At 50.7% G+C, this 26414-nt stretch overlaps 1 protein-coding gene across 1 annotated transcript; it reads right to left on the reverse strand.

Annotated features, from left to right (window-relative positions):
- Window positions 1-489: 489 nt before the first annotated feature.
- On the reverse strand, window positions 490-24213 carry BAG3 (BAG cochaperone 3). Its single transcript, XM_043475924.1, has 4 exons — window positions 23628-24213; window positions 7428-7751; window positions 5203-5607; window positions 490-1909 (listed from the first exon to the last, which is right to left on the reverse strand). Exons 1-4 carry the CDS (start codon window positions 23811-23813, stop codon window positions 1070-1072), a joined length of 1755 nt encoding a protein of 584 aa, XP_043331859.1. The 5' UTR covers window positions 23814-24213; the 3' UTR covers window positions 490-1069.
- Window positions 24214-26414: the final 2201 nt, after the last annotated feature.

A 26414-nucleotide genomic window follows, 5' to 3' on the forward strand; every position in this document is an offset into this window, starting at 1 on the left:
CTCGGAAGATACACCTGGTCCCAGTTTGGCTTGGTGACTCAAAGAAATGTTAGATCAAGATGACCCCAAGACACTCACAGAACACGTGCCCAAGCCTCAGTGACCTGGACTCCAGGAATGCGTGGGCCAACCTCAGGCAATACTGGGAACTGGTTTCTCTTTGCACTTTTGAACCCACGCAGCTGCTTGGTGAGGCCTGCAGGTGGCCTGGGGCCAGGTGGGCAGAGATGCACCTCGGCTGGGGCAGTCAGAGAGGTGTGATGGGCACGTTCCCATTACCTGGGTTTATAGCCCTGGGTCTTCCCGGGTTCCAGCTGCAACCTGAGACAGAAAAATGACCAAGACTCATTTTCTCAAGGGCCGCACCAGTAGGAATGTCACAAACCCCAGAGCAGGCTTGTAAATGCATCCGCTGTTTATTTTTCCTGAAGCCAGTGCAAGTCTATCTTGATGCTGCCATGCTTCAAAATTCAGAAACCACAGAAGACATTTTGAGTTACATTATTACTTTATTTTCCTTTTTTTTACACATAGCATTAAAGTCATCCCACATACAGATATTAAAGTCATCCCACATACAGATATTTCTATGGCTCCTTGCACATTTTATTCTATCTAAAGTATCATAGCTGTGAGATGACAAAAATCATCCCATTAAAATGGCAACATTTCTGAAAAACAGGCTTCATATTTAGTGATGAGAAACTGACTCCCCTTCTACTCCCCCTGCCAAAAAAAATTCCTTCAATCCAGAGCTAGAAAGACAGTTCACATCCACGGCTAACACGTGGGGCCCATACACAGAGGGCTCCAAAACAAGCTATGGGGTTATTAAACTGGTAACAAGCAACTTCTTTATTTGTACGGAATACGAACACAAGAAAAGCATCATTTTCCTTTTTAGCCCTTTTATTAGTGTGTTTTGCCTCCATCCAAGTTACTGCGTACCAAGCGGCTATGAAGAGTAAAAACCAACTGATTTTAAGTCCCTGAAATGCATGCAACTTATAATTCCCTAAAGCACACATCAGTTCCCAGTCTCCAGGGCTGACTCTTCATCTCGTGGAGACTACGGTGCTGCCGGCTTAGCAGTTGTGTCTGTCGTGCTGCTGGGGTTTGGAGTTGCTGCTTCTTTGGCTTCCGGCGGCTGGGTTTCGGTTTTGGGGTCTTCTCCGTCTCCAGCACTCTTCTTGCTCTTGTCTGAGGCCATCTCCATGATCTCCTGTAGTGGCTGATCCGTCTCAAGCGAGCTAGGCTGGAGTTCGTAAACCTGGACTTGACCTGGGACATCTATTGCTTTCTGTTCAAGTTTTTCCAAGATGGTCTGAACCTTCCTGACCCCATCTCTCCTGGCCTGGCGGACATCAGCTCGTCCTTCTGGGTCTACCGAATCCAGGGCTAGTAGCTCTTTGGTCAGATACTCTTCTATCATCAGGTACTTTTTGTCTGTCTTCTTGCCTTCAAAGTTGTCCACAGCCTGTTCCAGCCCTTGCACTTTCTCCAGGATGGCTTCTACTTTCAGCACACCTGGATGCTTTGGGGGCACTTCAGCTTCTCCTGGTTTGGGGGGCGCAGCTTCTGCAGGGGCAGGACTGGGGGCTGCTCTCTCTTCTGCAGCCACATTCTTGGGGGAAGAGGGGACAGCAGAAGGGATGGCAGAGGGGACGGCAGAGGGGATGGTAGGAGGAGCAGGGCTAGGAGGACAAGGCACTGCAGTGGAAGGAACCTTTATTTCCACCTTCTCAGAGGGAGGCGGGGGCTTCTGTGGAACAGGTTGAGCATCCACCTCCTTTCGGATCACTTGGATCGGGATGTGTCCAGGAGGGAGATCTGGTCCAGTTGGGCCCGGCCTGCTTTCTGGCTTGTTTTCAGGTTGGGGAACAGGTGAAGGTTCTCGATGGGTCATGGGCTGTGGGGAAGAGGCAAGACACAGAGACAATTTTAATGGCTGAGAGTCACAGGTGGTCATTTGTAGCTAGTACTGAAGTAGAAGGAAACGGGAACAACTTTTAAAAAGATTAACAGTATAAAAGAGATTTTTAAAGTCAACTGACACCAGTTACAAGAATAAAATATAGTATTCTTCATGTATTATGGGACTTCCCAGGTGGGGCTAGTGGTAAAGAACCTATCTGCCAATGCAGGAGACATAAAAGATGTGAGTTTGATCCCTGGGTCAGGAAGGTCCCCTGGAGGAGGGCATAGCAACCCACTCTAGTATTCCTGCCTGGAGAATCCCATGGACAGAGGAGCCTGGCAGGCTACAGTCCGTGGGGTTCCCAGGAGTCAGACATGACTAAAGAGACTTAGCATGACTAGCACACATGCATTACATGTAACCAAACCATTGTCATGCTTCCATTTGTTACTTTGGTCTCTCAGTCTGTTATCGCTTACTGACTTTTTCTGGAGATGGAATTCTTATGGCAATGAAAAGAAAACCAACATAATTTTTCAAAAAGGAAAATACCCCAAACTCATGCTGACTCCTGAGTTACTCTAGCTCAAAGCAAAGTTCTGGGTGACTCAGACTTTCAGGTGACAGAGCCATGGAGTAATAACTGCCACTTGTCCCCCTTCTGTCTGACAGTCTCTGCTCAGGGTATGACCTTCCCATCTCCTGTTTCAGCAAAGTTATAATCATCTTTTTTTTTTTTTTTTTAAACCTATGATGGCCTTGTGGTTTCTGCCCAGACTGATGTTATTTTTTTGAGAATAAGCAAGATGCCCCAAATGGGTAACTCTGTAAGAATTCTGCTTGGACACATTTGTGTCAGAGCTGATACTGGCAGACTGCAGCACCTCCACACTGACTACCTGGCCACACAGGCTGAGATGCTCTTTAATGCGACTGAGATACTCTTTAATGTGACTACAGGCTAGAGGTATATTTTTAAAAATGAACTATGCCTGCAACAGAATTATCTTGGTTCATCTAGCATTCAAGTGAATATCTAAAACCCCCTTTAAAAAATCTCACACACTCTGACTTCATCAACTGGGAAATAGGAGTTGGACTATATTATTTGTAAAGTACTCCATATTAAAAACATATTAAAAACTCCATATTAAAAACACTAAATCCCACTATAATATTCAATTAGGTCAAATCTTTGCAAGCCTCCAACAACACCTCTGAACAAGCTGTGAAAGGGAGGCCACTACAAACAAGTAAGATTAAGTGGAAATAGGATTAAATATTGTTTCACCAATTACAGAAAATATATAGGAAAGATATGAGAGGAAACACTGCCAGCTTTGCAAACGGGCACTTCTCTCCCCTTTGAAAGGACTACTGAGTTTAAGTAAGGATCTGATGAACGCTTGGCTGTTTGAACAACACTAGCCTCCCTTTCCATCAAATCTCTTCTGCCAACCAGAAGTCCTCAAATTTGGCCCTTAGCAGTCACGAACTAGCCACACGCCTCTCCTTGGGCTTTAAAACAGTAACTGAATAAGTGACTTTAGAAACACTTAAAAGGGGGTGTGCCCTCTGGTTTATACTTTTCAAAAACTTTTCAAGGTCATGATAGCAGAAAAGACTGAGAAACCGAACCAGATTAAAGGAGACTACAGGCAAATGACACCTGCATGCAATGCTCATGGTCCTAGACTACATCCTAGAACAAAGGGGAAACTGCTCTAAAGGAGATGTGGAAATGAACTGTGAATGAGACAACGATGTCGTGAGGATGTTAACTGTCCTGCATCTGATAATTCTAATGTAGTTATGAATGAGAAGGTAGCTCTCTTAGGAAAACATCTGCTGTCATGTTTAGGGGTTAAAGGGGCATGTTATTTATAACTAAATATCATACAAAAAATATAGATAATATATGGAGAGAGGAAAAATGACAAGGCAAATGAAGTAAAATGTTAACAGTGAATATAGCTGAATCTTTTGCTTTTCATGACCTTCACATATACTGGACTTCTCTTCTGTAAGGTTGAAATCATTTCCAAATAGAAAAGCCAAAAACAAAACAAAAACAAAAACCAGTAACAGAAAGGCACTCTGTTAGAGGGCCCTGGACAGTGTCCCCATTTGTAGGAAGAAGATGCCCTCCATTTGTTTACAGGCGACTTTCCTTTTAAGAACAGTGGTCGAGAATTCACTCAGCAGCCGAGGGGCCCTGGCTGCTGGGCATTCTGCGGCTTTAGAACTAGAAGACTGCTCCCCCCAGGGATCAGTGCCTGCACGCTTCTGTGCTGTGTGCTCTGCTAAGTCGCTTCAGTTGTGACCGACTCTGTAACTCTATGTGCTGTGCCCGCCAGGTTCTTCTGTCCATGAGATTCTCTGGGAATACTGGAGTGGGTTGCCATGCCCTCCTCCAGGGAATGTTCCTGACCCAGGGATCGAATCCGCGTCTCTTACATCTCCTGTGCTGGCAGCTGGGTTCTTTACCACTAGTGCCGCCTGGGAAGCTAATGCATGCCTCTACGGAAGGTTAAACAGGCCCTGCCTGTGACTTTCACCAGATAGGCAGGAAGGTTTCCCGGCCACCCAGCTGGCCAGGCATCAGCCGGGCAACACGGTCCTTTACTGCAAAGGAGGAGAAAGGAGTAGGACATGCTCCCTGTGGCCAAGGTCAGAGCAGAGCTGAAGAGAGCCGATGAACACTTCTGAAATGCATAGGATAATCAGATGCTGAACTGTAAGAGACCAGGCACCCTGGGAAAAGATGAGGAGATTGCATAGAAGTGGCAAGACTGGCTTGTCGCTTGGAGGATGGGAAAAGTATAGATTGTGGAGGCATCTCAGGAAGTGGGTTCAGTGTGAGCAAAGACACGAGAAAGGAGACAACAAATGGAAGGGCTGGCAGGGTGCAGAAGGGGTATCTGTGAGGCAGGAGATGAGGCTACGGCTGGAGTGTGGAGTGGGGTGTGGCAGGGCCCTGAAAGGGTATGGTGGGCAGAGGACACCTGGGCCCCAGATGTGTGATGCTGCGCTCTGCCCACCATTGCCCATCATGGTGGTTGAACTCTGCCCCTGAGGCAGCTGCAACAAACAATGAGCAAAAGCTGTAGAAGGCATGGGAGGTTCACAGCTCTCGCCCACATGTCTGCTGGTGACTAGCATTTCCAGGATCTCGGTCTCCCCAGGAAGGGCTGGTGAGGGCAAGGGACCCAGGACACTGGCACAGAGCTCTCCCAGCCCTGAAGGATGCCACCCCAGCCCGTCTGCAACACCGACTCCCATACCTGAGGCCTGTCGACCGCGGTCTGCACACGGAGAGACGGCGGGGGTGGCACTGGTGTGCTGCTTCTGGCGGGAGAGCCCTCCCGGCTGGACGCACCCCGGACGGGAGGCCGGAAGGGGGATGCGGTCCACGTGGTCCGGGGCTCCCAGTCATCCCCCTGGATCTTGTGGTACACGGGCTGGTGCGTCTGGTATTCGCCCTGCTGAGCGGGGTAGTGTGTCTTCTGGGCTTGGTGGAAGGATGGCTGGGCTGCCGGCCGGGTGACGTTCTGCTCGTGTATCACAGGGATGGAAATGTAGCCCCGGGGGAGCTGGTGACCGCTCAGGCTGCTCCTGCCAGAGGAGGTGGGCAGGCTGGCCGAGGAGGAGGACGAGGAGCAGTCCGAGGCCGCTGGAGACTGGGACCGCTGCGAGACACAGAACATAGACACACGGCCCTGTGAACCCCCCTTGCCTGGCTCTCCGATTCCACCCCCAGTATGTGCCTGCTCAGGGTGGCAGGTTTAATACAACCTCCCATCTGTTAAGCCTTTCCAGTGTCCAAACGTACTGTTAAGAGTGGGAACTCAGGAGTTAAGAGGCCTGGGCTCAAATTCTCAACAGCCTGATAGCTTTGGTGTTGTTTTAGTCGCTAAGTCGCATCCGACTCTTTGCGACTTCATGGGCTGAAGCCCATCAGGCTTCTCTGTCCATGGGATTTTCCAGGCAAGAATACTGGAGTGGGTTGCCATACCCTCATTCAGGGAATCTTCCGGACCCAGGGATTGAACCTTAGTCTCCTGTATTGCAGGCGGATTTTTTACTGTCTATGAGCTGCATTTAAAGTACAGAGAAGAGTAACCCCTCCTCACCCGACTGACTTGAAGATTCTGTAAAAGAATCAGTGGGTGTGTCTGGTGCCAGCACCACACACAGGAAGTGCTCACTAAGTTTTAGTCACTGTTGTCACTTCACTTCCTCTTTCCTAAACTCTTTCCCTGCTTATCCCCAGAGAACCCAGGGGCCAGGGGGAACCATGTCCCCACGTGGACCGAGGCAGGCCAGGCCCCTCTCCCTTCCTGACCGCCTACCTTCTATTCTGGAAAAGCAGAAGAGTGTTTTCCCAGCTGGCCTCTAAGGCCCCTGCTGGGTTAAATTTGTGAAGATTTCTCTGACTGACGCATCACTTTTGATTTTTACAACAAAAACATTACAAATATAGGTACTGCCTCTCCAAGAAAGGGAAGCTCACACCTCCTGTGTGAGTGTGTGCTCAGTCATGTCCGACTCTTTGCGACCCCATGGATCGTAGCCTACCAGGATCCTCTGTGGATGGAATTGTCCAGGCAAAAATACTGGAGTGGATTGCCATTTCCTTCTCCAGAGGAACGTCCCAACCCAGGGATCCGACCTGCGTCTCTTGTCTCTCCTGCACTGGCAGGCAGTTCTTCACCACTGCACCACCTGACGCCTCCATTAACTATGTTTTTCACCCGGAGTGAGCATTTGTGCTCAAGAGCAGCGCGGGGGACACAACGGGATGGTGTGCCAACAGGAAGACCCAGAGGGCCTGTGGCTCAGGATGCCTGCTGGGGTCCACTGGCCTTCAAGTCTCAGCTAAGAACCAGGTTAAGGACTACACCTTAAATGTTAGTGCAAGGAAGTGCCGACTTCAGGCTTAAAACCTGAAAAGCAGCTGCCTCTCTGATCCTAATTTTATGCTTTAAATGGCGGACACTGTGAGGGCAGGCACGCGGTCTCATTTTCACGTCAGTGCAGCTCCGAGCAGTTAACACTCACCTGTGATCACTGAACTGAGTGAAATGACACAGTCTCTCTGTGTTTCTGACACAGAAAGCTCAGTGGGAATGAGGGGTATCATAGGAGGAGCCAGAAGGCCAGGCTTCCAGGCCCTGCGATGCCACTTCCGACTTCATGCTTTTGGACCAAAGCTGTTTACCCTTTCTTGAGCCCCAATTCCTGAACTACAGAAACTAACCACAATCCCTGCTCATCTGAAAAGCCAGCCTGTGAAATGCTGGGGGGACGTGGGGCTGTCAGCAAGTGATCTTTGCTGGGTGACGCAGGCCAGGCCCTCATACCCCACATCTCACTGGGCTGTCATCAGGGTCTGGGGTCATCTGAGGTCTGGGGCAGCCCAGGAAGCACGACACCCAGCTCCCACCCACCCCCGCCCCCTGCCCGCACAGGTCACGGCCATAGGCCCACGAGCCAGGCCTCTCCTTACCTCAGGTCCATGGGAGGCTGGGGGCTGGGCCGCCGCAGCAGCTGCCGCCGGTGCACTCGGTTTATCTGGCTGGCTGGCTTCCGCCACACCCCGCAGGGGTGACTGGGACCTCGGGGGAGCCGCTGCAGCCACCTCGGTTTGGAAGCGCTGCGTCCCGGGCTGGGAGTAGGCGAAGACAGGGTACGGCCGGCTCGGGGCGCCTTCATGGAGGACAGGGATGGGAATGTAGCCTGGCCGGAGCTGGGGGTACACGGCGTGACCTTCCCTAGTGGGCAGCGGCCTGGGGCCCTCCCGTGATGGCCCATTTGCAGAGGATGCGGTTTCCTAAAAATGAGAGGAGACACACAGACCTGTTAGAAACTGGGAAGGAACAGCCCCGAGGAGAAAGCATAATGCCACGTGCTCTGATCTTCCAGAGTGACTCTGGGCCCCACGGCGCCAGCTAGGAGCCAGGACAGCTGAGCACAGAACTGTGGGTACCTCCCCTGATCCCCTACTTTTTCCAGACCCCTCCTCCCTTGCTGAAGCTGCTGTTGGCCCAGCAGTTTAAGAATCAGTAGCATCAAGAGAAAGCAAGAGACAAGCAAGGTATCTGTGGAGCACAGGAGAAGTCCCAGTTTCCCGAACTTGTAAGACAGGTTTTTGCTCTGGATGACAAGGCAGCCGTGCATACAGGGGAGTCCCCGACAGCCTCCCAAACCTTCAGAGACCCAGATCAGAAGATGCTAGGAGGATTCAATGCCAACTCGCTAGGTTACAGCCAGCATCTCGGCTTCCTAAATGGTCCTCACATTTCCTGACAACGCAGACTCGCATGGGACCCCGACACAGGCCGCAGCTCAGAAATCTGCAGAGAAGGGGCGGCGGCGGGCAGGCAGCCTCCTCAGAATATTTTCAGAACAAGCGGCAAGAAAGGGAGATACCCGAGGAATGCATAAGAGGCACAGGATGAGAACAAAACCCAGGGATTAGTTGTGCTGGTCTTGTGATGCCAACAAAGCCTGCCTGGCGAGGAGCGGCTGGGGTCCCTCCTGTGTCCTCTCATGAAGTTCTCCCTTCAGTGGCCTGGCTATTTTGGGACCCTTGAGAAGGCCAAGTTCCAGATGTACCACAGAGAAAGATCCTGTTTCAGACAACAAGGCTGGCCAGTCACTCACCGGGCAATGTCACTCCTCAGCAAGCAGAGGGTGGGCGACTGAAACCCGGGACCCCCGCGGCTTCCTGTCCTGACCATCTCCTGAGCACTAGAGGGTCCTCTCACAGAGGAGGGGAGTGAAGATCCGTGCCACTTCCACGCATCCAAGTGGACAAACTACTGTGTCTCCTTACGAGGCATCCCCCTGAATGGCAAACACCAGAAGGCTGAGGCTCTGTTTCTGCTGGGCTGAAGCCGGTCACAAGGAAGGCAAGCCCTGGACCTTAGATCTTTCAGACCCGTGAAAGACTCTCTCTGCCCTCCTGCTGAGCTCGCCACCCCAGCGGGCCTCCCAGCACTCAGGAGAGGCCTGGGTGTCGCCGTGTCCTTGGGGACACCGGCAGACAGGCGGTACTCTCAGATTAGAATACCCACGTGCTCAGGGCGGCGGCATTATTTTAGCCTGCTTAACTCTAGGGTCACCCAAGAGCAGGGAGTGGGTCCAGGCGTGACATTCAGAAGCGCATTCCTGCCACGAGACGGGCACCAGAAGGGAGGCAGCAGGAGCGCTGAAGGAGGCCCGTGCTGCTGGGTGCTGACTCATCAGAGGCCGGCTGGGCAAGTCGTCCTCGCCCTGGGGCACCTTCCCTCCAGCCTGGAGCAGAGCCTGGACAAGTGCGGGGGGCGGCGTCCCTGCTGGCTTCCTCCTGGCCACGCACTAGAGCGGAGATGGGCAAGTTAGCAGCCCTCGTCTGCTGGCTGGCCCCTGGTGCACGCCCTGCTCCCGAGCTACTGGGAACCATGGTTTACAAACCAGCAAAGCCCAATCCCTGCTGGCCAGGGGCCGCGTGAAACAAACAGGACAGCCACCTGCAGCGCACAGGGGCCCACCTGGGCTTTTCTAGTAGGGTGGGGCTTCCGAGAGAGGGCTCGAGTTCTTTCCTAGCTCTGTTGGTAACCATTCTTTCATCAGGGGTAAGTCTCTTTACCTCCGTGAGCCTTAATCCCCTTTGCTAGAAAGTGGAGCTAGCAATACCCACTTCACCGGTCTATCCTGAGTTGTTACGGGAGCCCGTGGAGAGGGGTTTGCCCAGCGGGCTGTAAGGCATTCCCTCCCTAAACAGCACAGGATGCTGCGACTCAAGACGCCCAAGGGTCAAAGGAATCAAACCTGAAGGACACAATGAACCGGCGGTGACCGGAGTCAGGAAGGTGGACACACCTGGAGGAAATGGTAATCGTCTGGGAAGGGACCCTCTGAGGAGATGGAAAAGCTCTCTCTTTCTGAGTGGTGGAGATAAATGAGTGTACGCCCATGTGTGACAGAAGTCTCTCACACTCTCGTCTCTGGAGCCCCCACACTGCCCATCCCTGCCTCAGTCCACCCACACGACCCAGGCTGAACCTGTGAGGGCGGCCGCCCCCCACCACCCCGCTGTTAGCTGCGCCTCCACCTCAGACCCTCCCGAGTCCTGGCCACTCCTGGGGGAAAGCCCCTGGATCCAGAGGGTCCTAGGGCGGGCCTGCCAATACATTTTACGCATCTCGCTGAATATATTTTGTGCCTCAGTTGAAAATGGAAGAAAAAGGAAGGAAGGAGGGGAGGAGGGCAGAGGAGCAGTTCTGCCTGCCCAGGGGCTGTGACGGCACAGCCAACACCTGGCCTGGGTCTCGGGAGCAGAGCCACGCTTGGGTCAGTAGAGGGAGGCGTGTGGTCGCTGTAGGCCGGGATGGGGGCCTCAGGGGCCCAAGCTGGAAAGAAGGGAGGCTGGGAGAGGCCTGGAGGCTGCTTTCCTATAGTCCTGAGGTCTGCACTACTGGTTCTGTGTGAACTAACGGCTCATTTATGCCGTTTAATAAAAACCACACATCTCTTCACAATCGTCATGTCTAAAAGAAGGCAGGTGGCCCTGACACTCTGGTGGCAGGGTGGGGGGGCTTTGTTTAGAAAACACTGCTTGAGCTAAGTTTAAAAAAATCATCTCACGTCTATGGACTAGAAAACTAACACTTCTACGTGAACAAAAACTTAAACACCCGCCCGTGACAAGGCCCGCACGGGGTGCTGATGCCGCCTCCGTTCCCACTCTGCTCTCGTGAGAGCCCTGTCAGCAGCAAATGCTTTGGGTCTACAAACCAAACTGCAGGACCCAAGAGAGTCACACTGCCCTTTTTACCTCCTGTGGTGTTTCATCAAAGTCTAGTGAAAGAAAAGATGAACTTTTATTCCAGAGGGGGGGAAAAAAGACTTTAAAATGTTTAATTTATATTATTTATATAACTATGTATGTAAAATAAGTATACATTCAAATGGCTTCCCTGGTGGCTCAGACGGTAAAGCATCTGCCTGTAATGCGGGAGACCCGGGTTCAATCCCAGGGTCAGGAAGATTCCCTGGAAAAGGAAATGACAACCCATTCCAGTACTCTTCCTGGAAAATTCCATGGATGGAGGAGCCTGGTGGGCTACAGTCCATGGGGTCGGAAAGAGTCGGACATGACTGAGTGACTTCACTTTCTTTCTATACATTCAAATGTATATAAACATATACATATATATTAGAAATATTTATAATTCTCCTAGAAAACGTCTAGAACATGTCTCCTCAGTCCCGTAAGAAGTGTTCTCAAGTGCAAGCCCAAGCCTCTTGGTTATGCTGGCCGGTGTCTTTCATAGAAGACGCACCACCTGCCCCGCCCTGACTTCGCTGGGGACTGGGGCCTCCGTCTCCTGGGGGTTTCACGCCAGTCAGGCCCTGCGATAGGCACGGGGTGCCAGCACAGTGACCAAGCGGACACCGGCCGGCCCGGCCTCCCCATCACCGCCTGCCTCGCTTCCCGAGGAGCAGGGACAGCATCACAGGAATTACCCTCCTGTCAGCTCAGCTCATTATCCTTATCTGTGGGCAGGGCCATCAGGAATACATTCACACAACATTCAATCAGGAAATCAGAGCCTGACTCCCACTGCTTATCTCACTACACCAATTTATAAAATGAACTGAAAAAAAAAAAAAAAAATGAACTGGCCAATTCTTCTTCTTTGGGCATTACATTAAAATCCTCTGCAGGTGCCAAACAACTCCATGAGAAGGCCAGGATGAAAAGCGGGAGAAACTGCCTCAGATGAGCCAAAACCTGCCCTAGCAAATATAAGGTATTATTACTAGATAAGCCTGGGGTCAGGCTCTGAGCTTGGACAAGGGTGTGGCTTACAAACAGGTCTTATTTACTCATTGCTGTTGTTGTTCAGTCGCTAAGTTGTGTCCGAGTTTTGCGACCCCAAGGACTGTAGCACATCAGGCTCCTCTGTCCTCCATTATCTCTGGAGTCTGCTTAAACTCACATCCATCGAGTTGGTGATGCCATCCAACCATCTCATCCTCTGTCACCCCCATCTCCTTTGGCCCTCAATCTTTCCCAGCATCAGGGTCTTTTCCAGTGAGTCAGATCTTTGCATCAGGTGGCCAAAGTATTGGAGTTTCGGCTTCAGTATTAGTCCTTCCAGTGGATATTCCGGGTTGATATTCCTTAGGATTGACTGGTTGGATCTCCTGCAGTCCAAGGGACTCTGACAGCATGACTACACTTCACCACTGATTTTTAGTAACAGCGTGGGCACCAAGGGACAGCTAGCAGACTTGGAAAGAGACTGCACGTGGTCCCAGAGCCAGCTCTGCCCCTAAGGAGGCACTACGGAAGCAGCTTACTCCTATCCCCCACCCCCAGCTTCCTGAGCTGTGAAATGATGTGCTGTAAAAGCAGTGGTCCTCAGACTCCAGGGGCGTCTGGAACACCCAGGAAATTTAAAAAAAAAAAAAAAATGCAGACTCGCTATCCAGTCCTAACAAAGTCTGACTCAGAAGGTCTGTGGGGAAACCTAGCCCCAATGGCCCTGGGAGCACACTCTAAACGAGGGTCCTTCCAGCTGACCTTCTCTCTGACCTCCGATCCCAAGATGGCTCCTAGCTCTGAACACCTACATAAGGCTCAAAAACAAGGAAAAATTGATGCTGCAGAAATCTAAAAATGATCACTCTTAACTGTCCTCAGTTAAATCACATCAGAAATCGCTGCAACTCAAGGTGCCCCAAAGTTTCAGGAAGAGGAGGAGTTCCCTGTGCTATAGACTCAGCACCTTAAAAGCAGGCTGGGACCATAAGCCCTGAAAGCCGTGCCCCCGTGAGCCCCAACCTCAGCTCCACAGTGCAGTGTTCTTTAAAGTGTGGGCTGAGCAGCTACAAACCACCATCTGAATGAAGGGGAACAGCCACAAAGGAAACTCAGAGCACCACCGCCTTGACAGCTCTGGAGTCTTAAGTAGGACACACTCTATTAACTGGGTTTTTAGGCCAGAAGAGCCTCATCCTGTCAGCTAGTGACTTTTACTAATGATACTTCCAAGACTTCTAAAACGAGGGGAAAAAAAAAGATGGAGGGAAATAAGAATCCTGGGACTCTCCATTTAGCGAGGCCCTGGATCAAAATAGAAAATGGCCTGGGCTTGCCTCTCTCAGGCAGGAAGCAAAACAAAAGAAAAGCTTCCTTCTAAAGCACACACAGAGACCTGAGCTCCAAGGTCCTACAAAACCTTCCATCTGGTATTATAGGCCACAGAAAAGAAACAGGAGTTATTGCCAATGTGATATATAAACAGATACCTACGTCCCCACAGCCAAACTCGAAGCTCCCACCAGAGTGTGGTAAAGGGTCTCTTCCACTGCCCCCAGCCCTGTTTGGGGGCATATAACAGATACGGGGCCAACTCTGAATAAAAAGCAAAGTCCACATCCACCAAAGTCTGTTTACAGCACTCCTGGTGGGACAAGAGTCTGTACTCTAAGCAATCTAGTCCCAGGTGATTGGAGGTTTTATCTCATATACCTGTTATTAGAGTATGTATACTTCTCTACAAAACAGAGTTACAGATGTAACTTACGGTTACCAGCGGAGAAGGGGGATAAACTGAAAGACTGGGACTGACATATACACATTATGGTACATAAAGCAGATAACTAATAAGGACCTACTGAATAGCACAAGGAACTCTACTCAATACATAACAGCCTACATGGGAAAAGAATCTAAAAAAGAGTGGATACAGGTAATGTGTAACTCATCCACTTGGCAGTACACCTGAAATTAACACAGTATTGTCAACCAACTATATTCCAACAGCAATTTTTTTAGAGAAGTACGTGGACCTGATCCTGGGATTACTGAGATGGGTGTTCCTAAGTGCTTTTACTAGAGAAAGCTTTTTTAAAAAAAACAACATCATGACATTGCTTTTCTTTGCAGCTGTGTCCCAACAGGTAGGAATGAACTAGCTCTGAGCCCCGTCTCCAAGCTGCCATCCTGGACTCTAATCCCACCCTGCTGCTCGCCAGCTGTGTGCTCTCGGACAGGACTTCTTGCTACTGCAACTCAAGTCCCCTAACTTACAAAAATCCTCATACCTCCCAGGACTTGTTGCCAAATTTAGGTGAAATAAGGCACAAGAAAAGTCTCTGTGAACTCTGAGCTGTCCCGTGCCCTGCATAACCACGCTTTTCCATTCCACAAATAGTTACTGATGGACCCAGCTTTTCCCAAGCAACTGTTGGTTGGGCCTACTGTTCGGAAAGTTGTAAATTCAGGTTTCATTCCTCAGTGGTCTCACCCAAGTTGGTAATGAGCCTGTTAAAAGTCTGAAGCCCTTTTATCTGAGAGTCCTAAGAGCACTAATTAGCAGGGATGCCATTTTCTCTGTTAAGACATGTTATCTAATGTTTCATACTGGAAGCAAACACAGCCATAGACAGCTCCAGGGGCCTGAGCCCTACATTTTCCTCTGCCTTCAGGAGGCCTCCGACCCTGGAGGGGCTGCCTTGCAGACAATCAACACCCAATCTGCAATGATTGTAGTGCCTCCACAAGTGCCCCTGAGGCCCCGGAGGAAGAGCCAAGCCAGGCTGGGGCAGGAGTCTCCGGGGAGTAGAAGGTCTGCTGGTGTCCCTTCAGCATCCCCAGGGTGTCCCTCCATGGCATGCAAGTCGTCTCCAGGCCACAGCTGAGTATGTCCCCTGCTGGAGAGAGTGCTCGGGGCTCAGAGTCCCTCACTCCCTGGAGCCCCCCTCAGGGGTTTCCAAGGTCACAGGGGAAGTGGCTGCAAAACCAAGAGGAAAACCCTGGGTCACGGGGTTCAGCTCCTGAAGTCAGTGGCTTCAGGGAATTTAAAAAACTACCTGCTTCCTCTTCAGGGGAAAAAAAATTAAAAGGTGGGGATCTGCTTTAATCAGTCTAAACCCACAAGTCACAGACGGAAAAGTACCTGAAATCTCCGTATCAGGAAGCAAACTTGTCTGAATCTAGAAAAAGAGACCCCTTCACCCCCATGGGTACATTTCCACTGGTTTCTCAAGGTTCTGTCTCAGAGGCCGGCCAAGCATAGTGTCTGTTGGTATCAGGGCGGTGGCTTTACTGGACATGCATTTTGCACAAAACACAATTCCCCAATAGGAAAAAAAAAAAAAAATCTCCAATTCATCAACCACAGCTCAAGCAAGGGGAGACTGACAGATGGTGGCAGCCTTGGGGGGAACTTCGGGGGCGGGGGACTCCTCCCCCACCTAGGCAGCTTCTCAAAGCACTCGTTCCCCAGCAACCACACTCCCTCAAGAGGGTGGCAACAATGAGAAACCCCCTCCCTCTCCTTCCGCCCCTTAGGCCCGGGTCCAGAACACCTGAGCACATGGCCGATGCCCCCCAACACCATTGGGCACCCGGTTCCTGCTGGCACTGTCCTCAGGCCCATGCAGAGACCCTCCCCTCGAGCAGACAGGATTGAGGGTAAACACAGCACTCCCCGAAGAACAGAGAACACACACCGCCCTGGCCTGTCTCGGGAGGGGGATCTGGGGCTGAGGCCACAAGCTGCTGGGGCTGTGGGCTGCAGGTCTGGCTGAGGCTCCAGAAGGCTGACCCCCCGCGCTGAGTTCTGGCCCAGCTCCTATGCACCCCCTACGAGGGGCATAGGAACCCCCAGGGAAGGATGCTGAGGGCGTCCAGACACTGGTGGAAGGACAGTCAGCTGAGGCGGTTCAGGGGCCATGAGGAGCCCTTGCCTCCGGAAACAAGACTTCACGACCATCTGAGAACCGGCAGACCTACATCCAGCCAGCACTCTCTACTATGTGGGGAAGCCAAGCGCCTCTCTGAGAATCCCCTCCGACTTCTTGGTGGAGGCTGGGGCTCTCCCCACAGACTGCACACAGGCCTCGGGTCAGGCCCTGGCTCCTCACAGCCCTGCTGGATGGGTACTGGTGTACGCCCATCTCTCAGAAGGGAAGGCTGGGGTGGACGGGGTGCGGGGCAAGGTGAGTGATTTTACCTGAGACCAGACACGTGAACCCCTTTCGCTATTCCTGCCACACCTGTACACTGTAGGATTAATGGCTGTTGGTGGCTAACGACAAACAAACATCTGCAAACCCTCCGTCTTCCCGGGGGTGAAGACGCAGCAGGAGGGAAAGCATTTCATTTTGCCCGGTGGAGCTGAGTCGAGGCGCAGACCTGGAACATTCAGTTCAAGTGTGCTCTGGGCCAGGGAGCCAAGGCTCAATGCTGAGTCACCGCCTGGCTGAGGCCGGGCAGCGAGAGTGGGGCACTTTCTGAGTCACCACAGACCGGAGACTCCTCAGGCCCAGCCCGGGGCCTCTGCTGGGAGCGGACCCAGGTCCAGCCCAGCGGCAGAGCCGGGTCCTACTCTGACCCTCAGGCCCTGTGGGGTAATCTGGAACATTCAAAAAAGCCATGTGGCTGCCTTCCCTGCTACACACATGTTCTTTCCTATCTTCCTGCCGTTTCCACTTCTAAACCATTCATTCATTCATTCTTTGTCCAAGAAAGAATTTTTAACGTAATTGAAAAAAACACAACAATTCTACTTTAAATTTTCAAGAAACCGAGGAAGTTACTTCAAGATAGGAAATGCCTGTTCTTCAACAGGATGCTAGGGAATTTTCAGGCTTTAAGTCTCATCTCCCTCTCTCTCAGGATGCAGCTCTGGGTGGGGGAGCTCTCAGGATGCACTTAACGTACGTAGGACTTCGCGGGTGGCCCAGTGGTAAAGAGTCCGCCTGCCAGTGCAGGAGGCACAAGAGACGTGGGTTTGACCCCTGGGTCGGGATGATCCCCTGGAGTGGGAAATGGCAACCCACTCCAGCATTCTTGCCTGGAGAATCCCACGGACAGAGGAGCCTGGTGGACTACAGTCCATGGGGTCACAAAGAGTCAGGCATGACTGAACACGCGCGCGTGCGCGCGCACACACACACACACACACACTCCACAATGTTATGGAGGCAGTGAACAATCTACACTCCTGGGCTCTTCAGAACTGACAGTGAGTAAGAGGCTTCGCCGCTCTGCAGTGCCTGACCTTACTGCCAGCCTCACAAACGGAAAAACTGGAGACAGAATCCTCGCACAGCGCTGGCTTCGGGGCGTCTGGCTGCTGTCAGCAACCAGCCTCCCCGGCAGGCCGGCTCTAAGATGCTGTATCACTGGCGGGGATGAAAAAAGACCGCTTCAAGACCCAAAAGGATGAACTTAGTGAATCAATATCCAAGTCCCCTGTGGAGAAAAGGCCATTCAGAAATTCAATAAAAAGGAACTGGCAACTGGGAGACGTTTGGGGACGAGGCTGATGCCGCTTAGGAACCAACAGAAGGCTTCCTGCAACACGCACGTCAATAAGGGATGCTTTTCTTCAACAGCCTGTCCACTCCGGAGCCCAGGCCCACGTTTTCCTCTTCTCCACACAGAATCATACATGCTGAGCCCGTGGACCCTGCCAGGCCCTGAAGAGGCAGGGAGATGAAAGAGACGCAGAGTCTGCCTCTGGGACGCTCAGCCCACAGGGACGTGACCTTGAGGCAAAGCAGGAACGTGCGGCCTTTTGGAGGAAAGTTTCAAATTGAAGTAATGTGGCATCCAGAGCCGGGACGGGCTGCTTCCAACCCGAGAGATGGGGGAAATGCTTTGTGGAAAATGGCCCTGAAGGAGGCAGAACTGTCCTCTGTGTGACATTTAACACCATGACTTGCAGAGAGCGGGCACTCAAAAAATTTCGGCAGAGATGAATGAGCGGAGACTGGGGCTTGTCTTCTCAGCTCAGACCCAGGCTCAGGAAAGGAGCCAATGTGTCTGATGAGCTGTAGGAGATGGACTCAAGGCTGTTTAAAATCGGGGCTGTGCCCGGCGAGCTCGGAGTATAAGGGTCTAAGTATACAGAAGCAGCCAGGCCCGCTGACAGAGAGTCTGTCTGTCACCTGAGGTGGGGGTAAAGCTCTGCTCACAGCAGTCTGCTCTGTCACAGCGGACAGGCCTCAGGCCGGGCACCTCCCCTCTCTCCACGTCTGTCTCCTCATTTATAAGGTAAATCTGACAGCTTCCACCTTCGTGAGCGCCTTTGAGGGTTTAAAGAGATAAGGTTTGTAAAAGCACCCACCTGTGTCTGGCACATGTCTACAAAGGTGTTGACAGACGGAAAAGATCGGTTCCTCCCTTCCTACAGAAATTCTCTCTGATTAAGCTTTTGCAAGCTGCCTGACTGGCTGAAAAGCTGCCGAGGCCCCCAAAGAAATCATCCTAGAAATATGTGAAGGCTGAACAACACCAGCTATCTCACCCGACTGCACGATGCCAAACAAGGGCCGGAGATCAACTTTCACATCTGCAAAAGGAGGGGACTTGCAGCCTCGCTTCCGAAGTCCAGCTTTTTGTCTGAGAGCTGAGGCACAAAAGGATCATGGGCATGCAGACCTGATTCACAAGCCATGGGCAGCCGGGAGGGCCTGGAGAACGCCACTGTCAGGGATGAGAGAAGTTTCCTTGCAGTTCATCGGCACTAGAGGATCCTCAGAGGTTCCCAATAGGCAAAGCCTTCAGCTACTGCTCCCAGTTTCTCTATATAAGGCGTCTTAAACATGTTAAGAGCAACATTAACACAGCAAAACTATGAAGGAGAAAGCGTAGGTCTGGATTTATGCATGGCTTCCTAATTTTTATGAAAAATGCCAGGTCGTTTTTAAATGTCAATAGGAAGAAACCAACGTGTAGAGTGGTTTATATAAGGCAACTGTGTGTCATTCCAGAAACGAGGACAATGCTAATCAAGCCTCATGGGTGGTATGAAGCTTTCTGACTCACAGGCAGCCCCAATGGCATCAAACAACTAAGCCTTCCTGGCTCTGGCTAACGTCAACCGCTGCCACAGTTCCTGTGCGCTCTCTACCCCTTGTAAAGGGCAAATATATGCCGAGAAACAGGGGACAAGTTATTGGTCAGGTCTTGCATAGGCCAAACACAGACTATTCTTCAGAGGGGAAAACGAAGGTCCTGGATGAGCTGGGCTCCGAAGGCATTTGTTCGGCCATGCTCTTTATCGAACCCTAGGCAAATTGCTATTCATCTGCAATACAGACATTTGCTCCAGAGTCACTGCAACTGGCTGGAAATACAAAGGAAAGAATGGCCGCTCCTTTCCTGTGTTCTGATTCTAAGAGGCACAAGAGCTTGCGATCGATCTGCAAACCACAAGATGATCTCATCTCGGAATATTCAGGAAGCTCTCCTGAACGTGAAGGGGAATAAATGGGTCCCTGCGTCAACTGAAAACGCAAACCAGCTCTGAGTTCCTCTGCAAGGATGCTCCTACCTGTCTCCTATAGAGCCTGAGGATAATCTGTCAAATGACTGTGGTGAGATTCGGCCAGCAGGACAAGCCTCTGGCCTGCTTCTCCCGGGGTTCACAAGGGTCTGGGGATCACTTCCCCACACCCGGCACTGGCACCCTGCCAGGCTCCATCCCTCCCCCTGCCACCCCCATCTTCACCCCCAGAAACTCAGGCACCTGCTGAGTTTCACCGGGAAGGAAGGGAGGCTCGGGCGATGGCTCTGCAGGTTTAGATGTGAAGCAGGCTCCCTTGAGGATGCCAAGGCTCACACAGGTGCACACAAAGTCATAGCTCCCCCACGCCACCCCCTCTAGGATGTGGGATCATTGTCCTTTGGTGACTCCCAAATGCCCGGGCACCAGAATCAAGAGCCAACCGGGCAGCTTTTTTTGACATACAGATTTCTGCGTCCTACCCTGAGCAAGCTGGATCCAACAAGGGAGGACGCACAGCTGGCAACCTGTGTTCTCCTCAAGCTTCCCTGGAGACTGCCAGGCTCAGGAATCCGTGCCCAGGCACCTCCGGGACCGGAAGAGCTAGACCCGCCCTGCTCCTCTGCCCAGGGAGGTTTGCAAGGGAGCGGCACAGCGCCACACTCCAAAGCATCTGGCCTCTGTTTATTTCACAAGGCGAGCCAGTGGAGCGGCCTGCATAGAAACTGTACATCTCAAAGAGGATGCCAAGCCCTCTGCCAGAGAAGGGGCCTGGACTGGTAGGAACTTGCCAGATTAGTGGGCCGCCCACATGTGCAGAAAATCGATATCCAGGAAGACTGCCGGTGGGGAGGTTCAGATCCTCAGAGTGGAGCTGGAGTAAGCCCAAAGCCTTGTGCCTTTAGCTGTCCTGCCTCTGCAGTGAAGGGCAAGACACTTTCACTTGCCCCCTCTTTAAAAATGGGATGAAAGGTCACTCTAAACACCTCAGGGAAACGGGAGAGGATCAACTCTAAGACAACAGCCAATAAGACTAAACCATACACAAGTTCTAGTCGTCCTCTTTCCAAGAAATTCATTCCTTTATCCATATGATTAAACTGCAAACACCCCAGAAACTGTCTTCCCCTGAAGAGGGCTCTCTGTTTTTCATGTTCAGTGAATAGCTCTTTATTGACTGACAGCATCTTCTCTGGAAGTTAAGGATGCTCAGAGAGTCCTCTTAGCTCAGTTCCTCTAAAATCACCCTTTGTTTTTTTTTGCTGGAGCTCTCTTCTCAATCCACATTAAGAAACCAATTTCTGATATGAAGTGCTAGTGAAGGATATTCACTTCATGGCAAATAGATGGGGAAACAATGGAAACAGTGAGAGACTTTATTTTGGGGGGTTCCAAAATCACTGCAGATGGTGACTGCAGCAATGAAATTAAAAGACGCTTGCTCCTTGGAAGAAAACTTACGACCAACCTACAGAGTATATTAAAAAGCAGAGACATTACTTTACCAACAAAGGTCCTTCTAGTCAAGGCTATGCTTTTTCCAGTAGTCATGTATGAATGTGAGAGTTGGACTATAGAGAAAGCTGAGCACCAAAGAACTGATGCTTTTGAACTGTGGTGTCGAGAAGACTCTTGAGAGTCCCTTGGACTGCAAGAAGATCCAACCAGTCCATCCTAAAGGATATCAGTCCTGACTGTTCATTGGAAGGACTGTTACTGAAGCTGAAACTCCAATACTTTGGCCACCTGATGAGATGAACTGACTCACTGGAAAAGACCCTGATGCTGGGAAAGATTGAAGGCAGGAGGAGAAGGGGATGACAGAGGATGAGATGGTTGGATGGCATCACCGACTTGATGGCTATGAGTTTGAGCAAGCTCCAGGAGTTGGTGATGGACAGAGAAGCCTGGCGTGCTGCAGTCCATGGGGTTGCAAAGAATCAGACATGACTGAGTGACTGAACTGACTGAAAGATTTTCCATTGTATTTATTCTGGAGTGAGGTGTCATTCACAGAAATTAAACTGAATTAGTCACATAGTTGTTCTGTGTACATCAAAGCAGTGTCTTGAAAGCCATGAAGCCCACAGAACTAACAAAGTGAATGTTAGTTTTCTCCCTATGTTCTAGTGCCATGTTGAGAAATCTCAAGTAATTAATCTGGAAAGCAGCTCTTTTCTTGAGTTGATCACATCCAGCCATCACTATCCAAGTAGTCACAAAAGTCAGAAGGGCAGAAAAACAATCAAGTACTCCAGCCTGCACATTTCACACTTAAAATTTAAGTCTCTTCTACCTTCTTCTGAACAATAAACTGCCTCTTATTAGGACTTTTCGGCGTAGGTCTCTCTTTGCTATTGGTACTGGCTGAATGGCCTCTGGAAACACATGTGAACTCTCTGGGTATCCTTCTCAGATAAATAGAGGCTGAGCTAAAAGATCTTTAATGATCTTTCAACTTTAAAATTCTGTTAAATTTTCAAATCAACTTTTACAGCATCAAAACTTCTGATTTACTAGCTCTTATGTTCTACCTGTTGAGAAAAATAATAGTAACTTAACCTGTTTTTTTTCCCCCTTGAAAAAGTTTATAAAACCACAGCCTAACCCATCCATCATACATAAGATCTCAACCTGCTGGGTGAGTTTCATGTTGAAAACAAAGTGCCAGCGATGTGGCATGTACACTGAACTCACGGTGGATATGTTCATACTTGACCTACACTTAGCACCAACAACGCCAGTGGATTCTGACTCTTCCTGTCTCTATAGGAAGGAAGCCTCCAAATGACAGCATTTATTTATTTATTTTTTTGGCCTCAGTAAAGATCTACATCCTTGCAGGCTGCAGTAACAGAGCAGGTCAGAAATGAGCTTTAGTTTCACTCAATAATGGGCTGAACAGACAAGCGAAAGGAATACATGGTTATGTCCATCCCAGCTAATTACAGCCTCTTGAAATAATTTTCAGGAATAAATATACAATTAATTTCTTATAAGTGTAAGCTGCTGATTATACAATATCTCACTGTTGGGCACCAGAGTTTCATAAATATTTTAAAGGAAAAAAACTGCATAAAAATGAAGATGGTTAATACAGATTTTTTTCCTTCTAAAACGACGGTTTATAAAACATTTTTAATTCTGTGAATTTTTAAATCTTCAAAATAATTTACCAGCTCTTTATGACTTTTATTTTGCCCAGACAATGTAACACTACTACAAGTCTATTTCTTTTTGCCAAGCTTTACATTTTGAAAAAGCTCAAAGTTATAGAAAATTACAAGAGCAGTACAATTAGTTCTAATTTTTTAAATTAATGGACTCATTCCAAGTTTATATTTTCAAATTTTCATGGTTCTAAGGATTAAGTAGTATATACACCCACTGCGTATATGTAAATGAGGCATACTTCTAATACAAAAGTATTACTACCAAATTATTTGTGTATTGGGGATAAAAAACAAATGCTAAATATTTTAGTAGCATAAGGAGGAAGGGAAATGTATTGCTATTAAAAAAAAAAAACATCTCCTTCTGACCAGGGTGAGGCAGTATCTAAGGCGATAGCCAACTAGGAGACAGTCTCACATCTTCCGTTTAGAAATTGCCTGGAAGATTGCATCTTGTTTTTAACAAGTCATACTAGAATATATTCATAATGAAGACAATTTTCAAACAATAATACAGTTTTAATTTCAAATACAGAAAGAGCGAAAAAAAAGAAAAGGAATGCATTTACATCAGTCTCCTGAGTCACTCTGTGCCTGAGATGGGAGAGTGAAGTCAAGATACCCTCAACCAAGTCCAGAAACTTGAGGATGTAAAATTCCTAAGAGACCCTAAAGGACCCCCACAGAAGCTTGCCAATGGTCCCCTGGTGTTTGCCAAAGCACAGTCAGCAGAGTGAAACCAGGATCTGAGCCCTGGAAGCCGGGTGGAGACCGTGTCCGGGCCTGGCCTGGACCTTGGTGTTGAGCAGGCCGGCCACCCGTCGTCTCCTGGCCCAGGGCCCCTCGAATGGAGCCGGTGGACGGGACCTGGTGCCACCGTGCGTGTCCCACTTCCCGCCCGACCCCCGGAAACCAAACACGGCCCAGAGAGGACAGTCCTCTTGGGAACCTCCCCAGACTGGCCCAGACGCCGGCCAAGGGCGGGCCTGGAGAGGGGGCTCATGGGGGGGCGCAGCAGGCCGACCCCCCTGGGAGCTGGCGTCCTCCTGGGGATCCGTGCGTCCCAGGCGGCCTTCACTGACCTCCGGGCACCGGCTGCGGCCGGTGGACACCTGGAGCCTCGCGTCCCCGCAGCCGGGCCCAGTCCAGCCGCCCCGGCCCGGCCCTGTCCCCGGACTGGCCGTCGATAGGGGTGGCGAGGGGAGCCGCTGGCCAGGGTGCGGCGCGGGCCTTGCTCACCTTGGGGCCCTCGGGGGGCACGCGCGGGTCGTTCCACGTCGTGGTGCGGTTGTTGTGGTCCACGAAGAAGGGCCAGCCGGTCTGCGGGTCGATCTTGATCTCCCAGCCGGGGGGAAGGGGGTCGCGGTCGCTGGCGCCGTTGCCGGACGCCATCTGCACCATGGGCGAGTGGGTGGCTGCGCTCATGCTGGGTCGGGGTCGGCCCGGAGGGGCGGCCGCCGGGGTGCTGGGTTGCAGGGTGCCGGGTCGCGGGGTGCCGGGTCACGGGGTCGCGGGGTGCCGGACCTCCAGGTGCAGGGTCGCTCGCTGGCCGCGGCCGGAGAGGAGAGTCGTGAGCGCCGCCGACGTGTCCGGGAAGCCGGCGCCGGGCACCTTTATGAATTAAAGGAGGGGGTGACGTGGCCGGAGAGGGCTGGAAGTGTCTGGAAATAGCCTCCTCGCTGCCAAAGGGGAAGGAGGAGATAAAGGGAGGTAGCAACTGGCCGGCTAGAAACTTCTGGTCCCATCCAGAGAAGTTGGCGGCGACGCGGGTTGGATGCGGAGCTCCGCCCTGAGTCATCGGCTATAATCGGGGCGGGGCGGGGCGTGGGCGGGGCGGGGGCGGGGCATCCGCCGGCCGCCCCTCCTCCACCCCCGCCACTTCTTCCCCACATTCGCGGCTCCCCCGGGCGGGGGCCTTCCGGGGTGGGTGTTGCCCGGACGAGTCGTCCCTGAGCTGGGCGGGGGCCTTGCATCCGCGGGATCCCTGAGCCGCCAGGCGGCAGGTCGAGCGAACCCCTCTGGGACGTCTTCCGTGTGTCCTGGACCGGTTTCGGTTTTCAGACTCGCTCCGTCTTCTTCGAGCAGCGTGGGTGTTCCTGGGACTGGCTCCTTCCTATAAAAACAAACTCAACGTTAGCCTTTATAGTTGTTGGGGGGAAAAAAAAAGTCTTTGGGGATTAAACTAGAGTCTCTCCCACCTCGCCTTTGCACCCCCAGATTACTGAGACTCCGGGATATTGGTGACCCTCAGTTAATCACTTTTTTTCCATGGGCTTAAGGGCCGTCCGGAAGGGGCTCTGGAATGTTGATCCAACACCAGAAGCAAGCCAGGGAGGATAATGGAAGTACAAATGGAAATTCACCTGCCTTTCTTTTGAATCCTAAAGAAAGAAAGATTGCATCAGCGCATGCATGTTCCTGAAGCACATGTCTTATATGTAGACTCTGTCCTTGCAGTGAAGAACTTTAAGGAAAAAACATTGTTTGGGCTTTGGGTCTTGTTGATGGTGCAAGTTGGTTCTTGCTATCTTAATCTGACCTTCATTTGGAAAGTAGGGTAAGTCATGCCTGCTCAGTCACCTCCAACTCTTAGCGGCCCTGTGGAGCCCGCCAGGCTCCTCTGTCCATGGGATTTCTCAGGGAAGAATACAGGAGTGGGTTGCCATTTCCTTCTCCAGGGGATCTTCCCTACCTAGGGATCAAACCCATGTCTCTTGCATTGCAGGCAGATTCTTTACCCACTGAGCTATCTGGGAAGCCCTTTGGAAGGTAGGGAAGAATTCAAATTATGAAAAAATTTTGTGTGGTTGATGAAATGGTGGTTGCGCTTGTAACCTCTGCCAAGCACCTCCATTCTTCTGGGAAAGAGAGTATGCCCCCAGAGGTGGGATGTTGGGAGGTCCCATTTTAAATTTTTAGGCCTGCAGGCTCATTCCCTTCCCCAGAAACATTTTTGAGAAGGTGTCCTGGGCTAGAGTAATATCGGGCCAAATTTTCCAACTCAAATGCAGAGGACATTCTGGAACCCTCAGAAGCAACACGTTTTGTCTCTTCCCACTCTCAAATTATTCGTTTTGGAGCAAATGCTGAAGAGACCTGCCAGTCATTTCCAGTTGAATAGGGGTCTCACTTGCATAGGTCTACTCATCAGCTTTAAAGTACAAAAATTCAGCTTTGTGAAAACACAGAGATGAAAGACTAAGGTATAAACCCAAATGCCAGTGCACCAATTTACCATAAGAAGTGTTACTATTGAAAGAGCTGAGCCCTCAAGTGCACTAGTCAGCGGGCCTCTTTTTTATTTTTATTTTTTGGTCGCACTGGGTGGCATGTGGGATCTTAATCCACTGACCAGAGCTTGAACCTGTGTCCTGTATTGAAAGTACAGAGTTGTAACCACTGGATTGCCAGGGAAATCCCAGTGGCTCTCATATTTTTCCTTATTTTTGAAGCCTTGAGCAGAAGGCTGGGCCCAGAGTCCATATTCAATAAATATTTATGTTTATTGAAGGTTGATTCCAAAGTGAATGTTTATTTGTATTTTCTTGCGTTGCTTGATTTCACTACAACTACAACCACATTTAAAGACAGGACATTCTTTCTTAGTGTTAACGTTTGTTTGCTTTTTTTGTTAAATTTGCTAGAGAAGCAGGGAGGAAACAGGTTCCTCTGGGATTACCATACCGACTTCTGAGAGTTATAGCCCATCTGGGGTTTCAAGTGGGTTTGTCTACAATGGAGTCATAAATCTTGGAGAACTGTCTAGAAGAAGCTCCTTTAAGCCATGCTGAATAATGAGGCACATGTCTAATCTTGGTGGCTTTTTCTTTTTTTAGATCTTATGACACTCATTCCCCAGGGGCTATAGACTGAATGTTTGTGTCCCCCAAAGTTCATGTATTGAAACGTGTTCCCCAATGTGCTGCCATTTGGAGCTGTGTCCTTTCGGAGATGCTTAGGTCATGAGGATGGAGCCCTTATGAATGGGTTTAATGCCCTTATATAAAAAAAACCCAGAGAGCTCTC

This window comes from Cervus canadensis, chromosome 8, assembly GCF_019320065.1.
Source record: "Cervus canadensis isolate Bull #8, Minnesota chromosome 8, ASM1932006v1, whole genome shotgun sequence".
Lineage (NCBI taxonomy): Eukaryota > Metazoa > Chordata > Mammalia > Artiodactyla > Cervidae > Cervus > Cervus canadensis.

Excerpts from the sequence above, each read along its gene's own strand:
- BAG3 (XM_043475924.1), bottom strand. The coding sequence starts at position 23,813 with ATGAGCGCAGCCACCCACTCGCCCATGGTGCAGATGGCGTCCGGCAAC. Across the intron at positions 7,752-23,627 it reads TGCCCCCCGAGGGCCCCAAG|GAAACCGCATCCTCTGCAAA; the intron begins GTGAGCAAGGCC and ends TCTCATTTTTAG. Across the intron at positions 1,910-5,202 it reads CCGCGGTCGACAGGCCTCAG|CCCATGACCCATCGAGAACC; the intron begins GTATGGGAGTCG and ends TCTTCCCCACAG.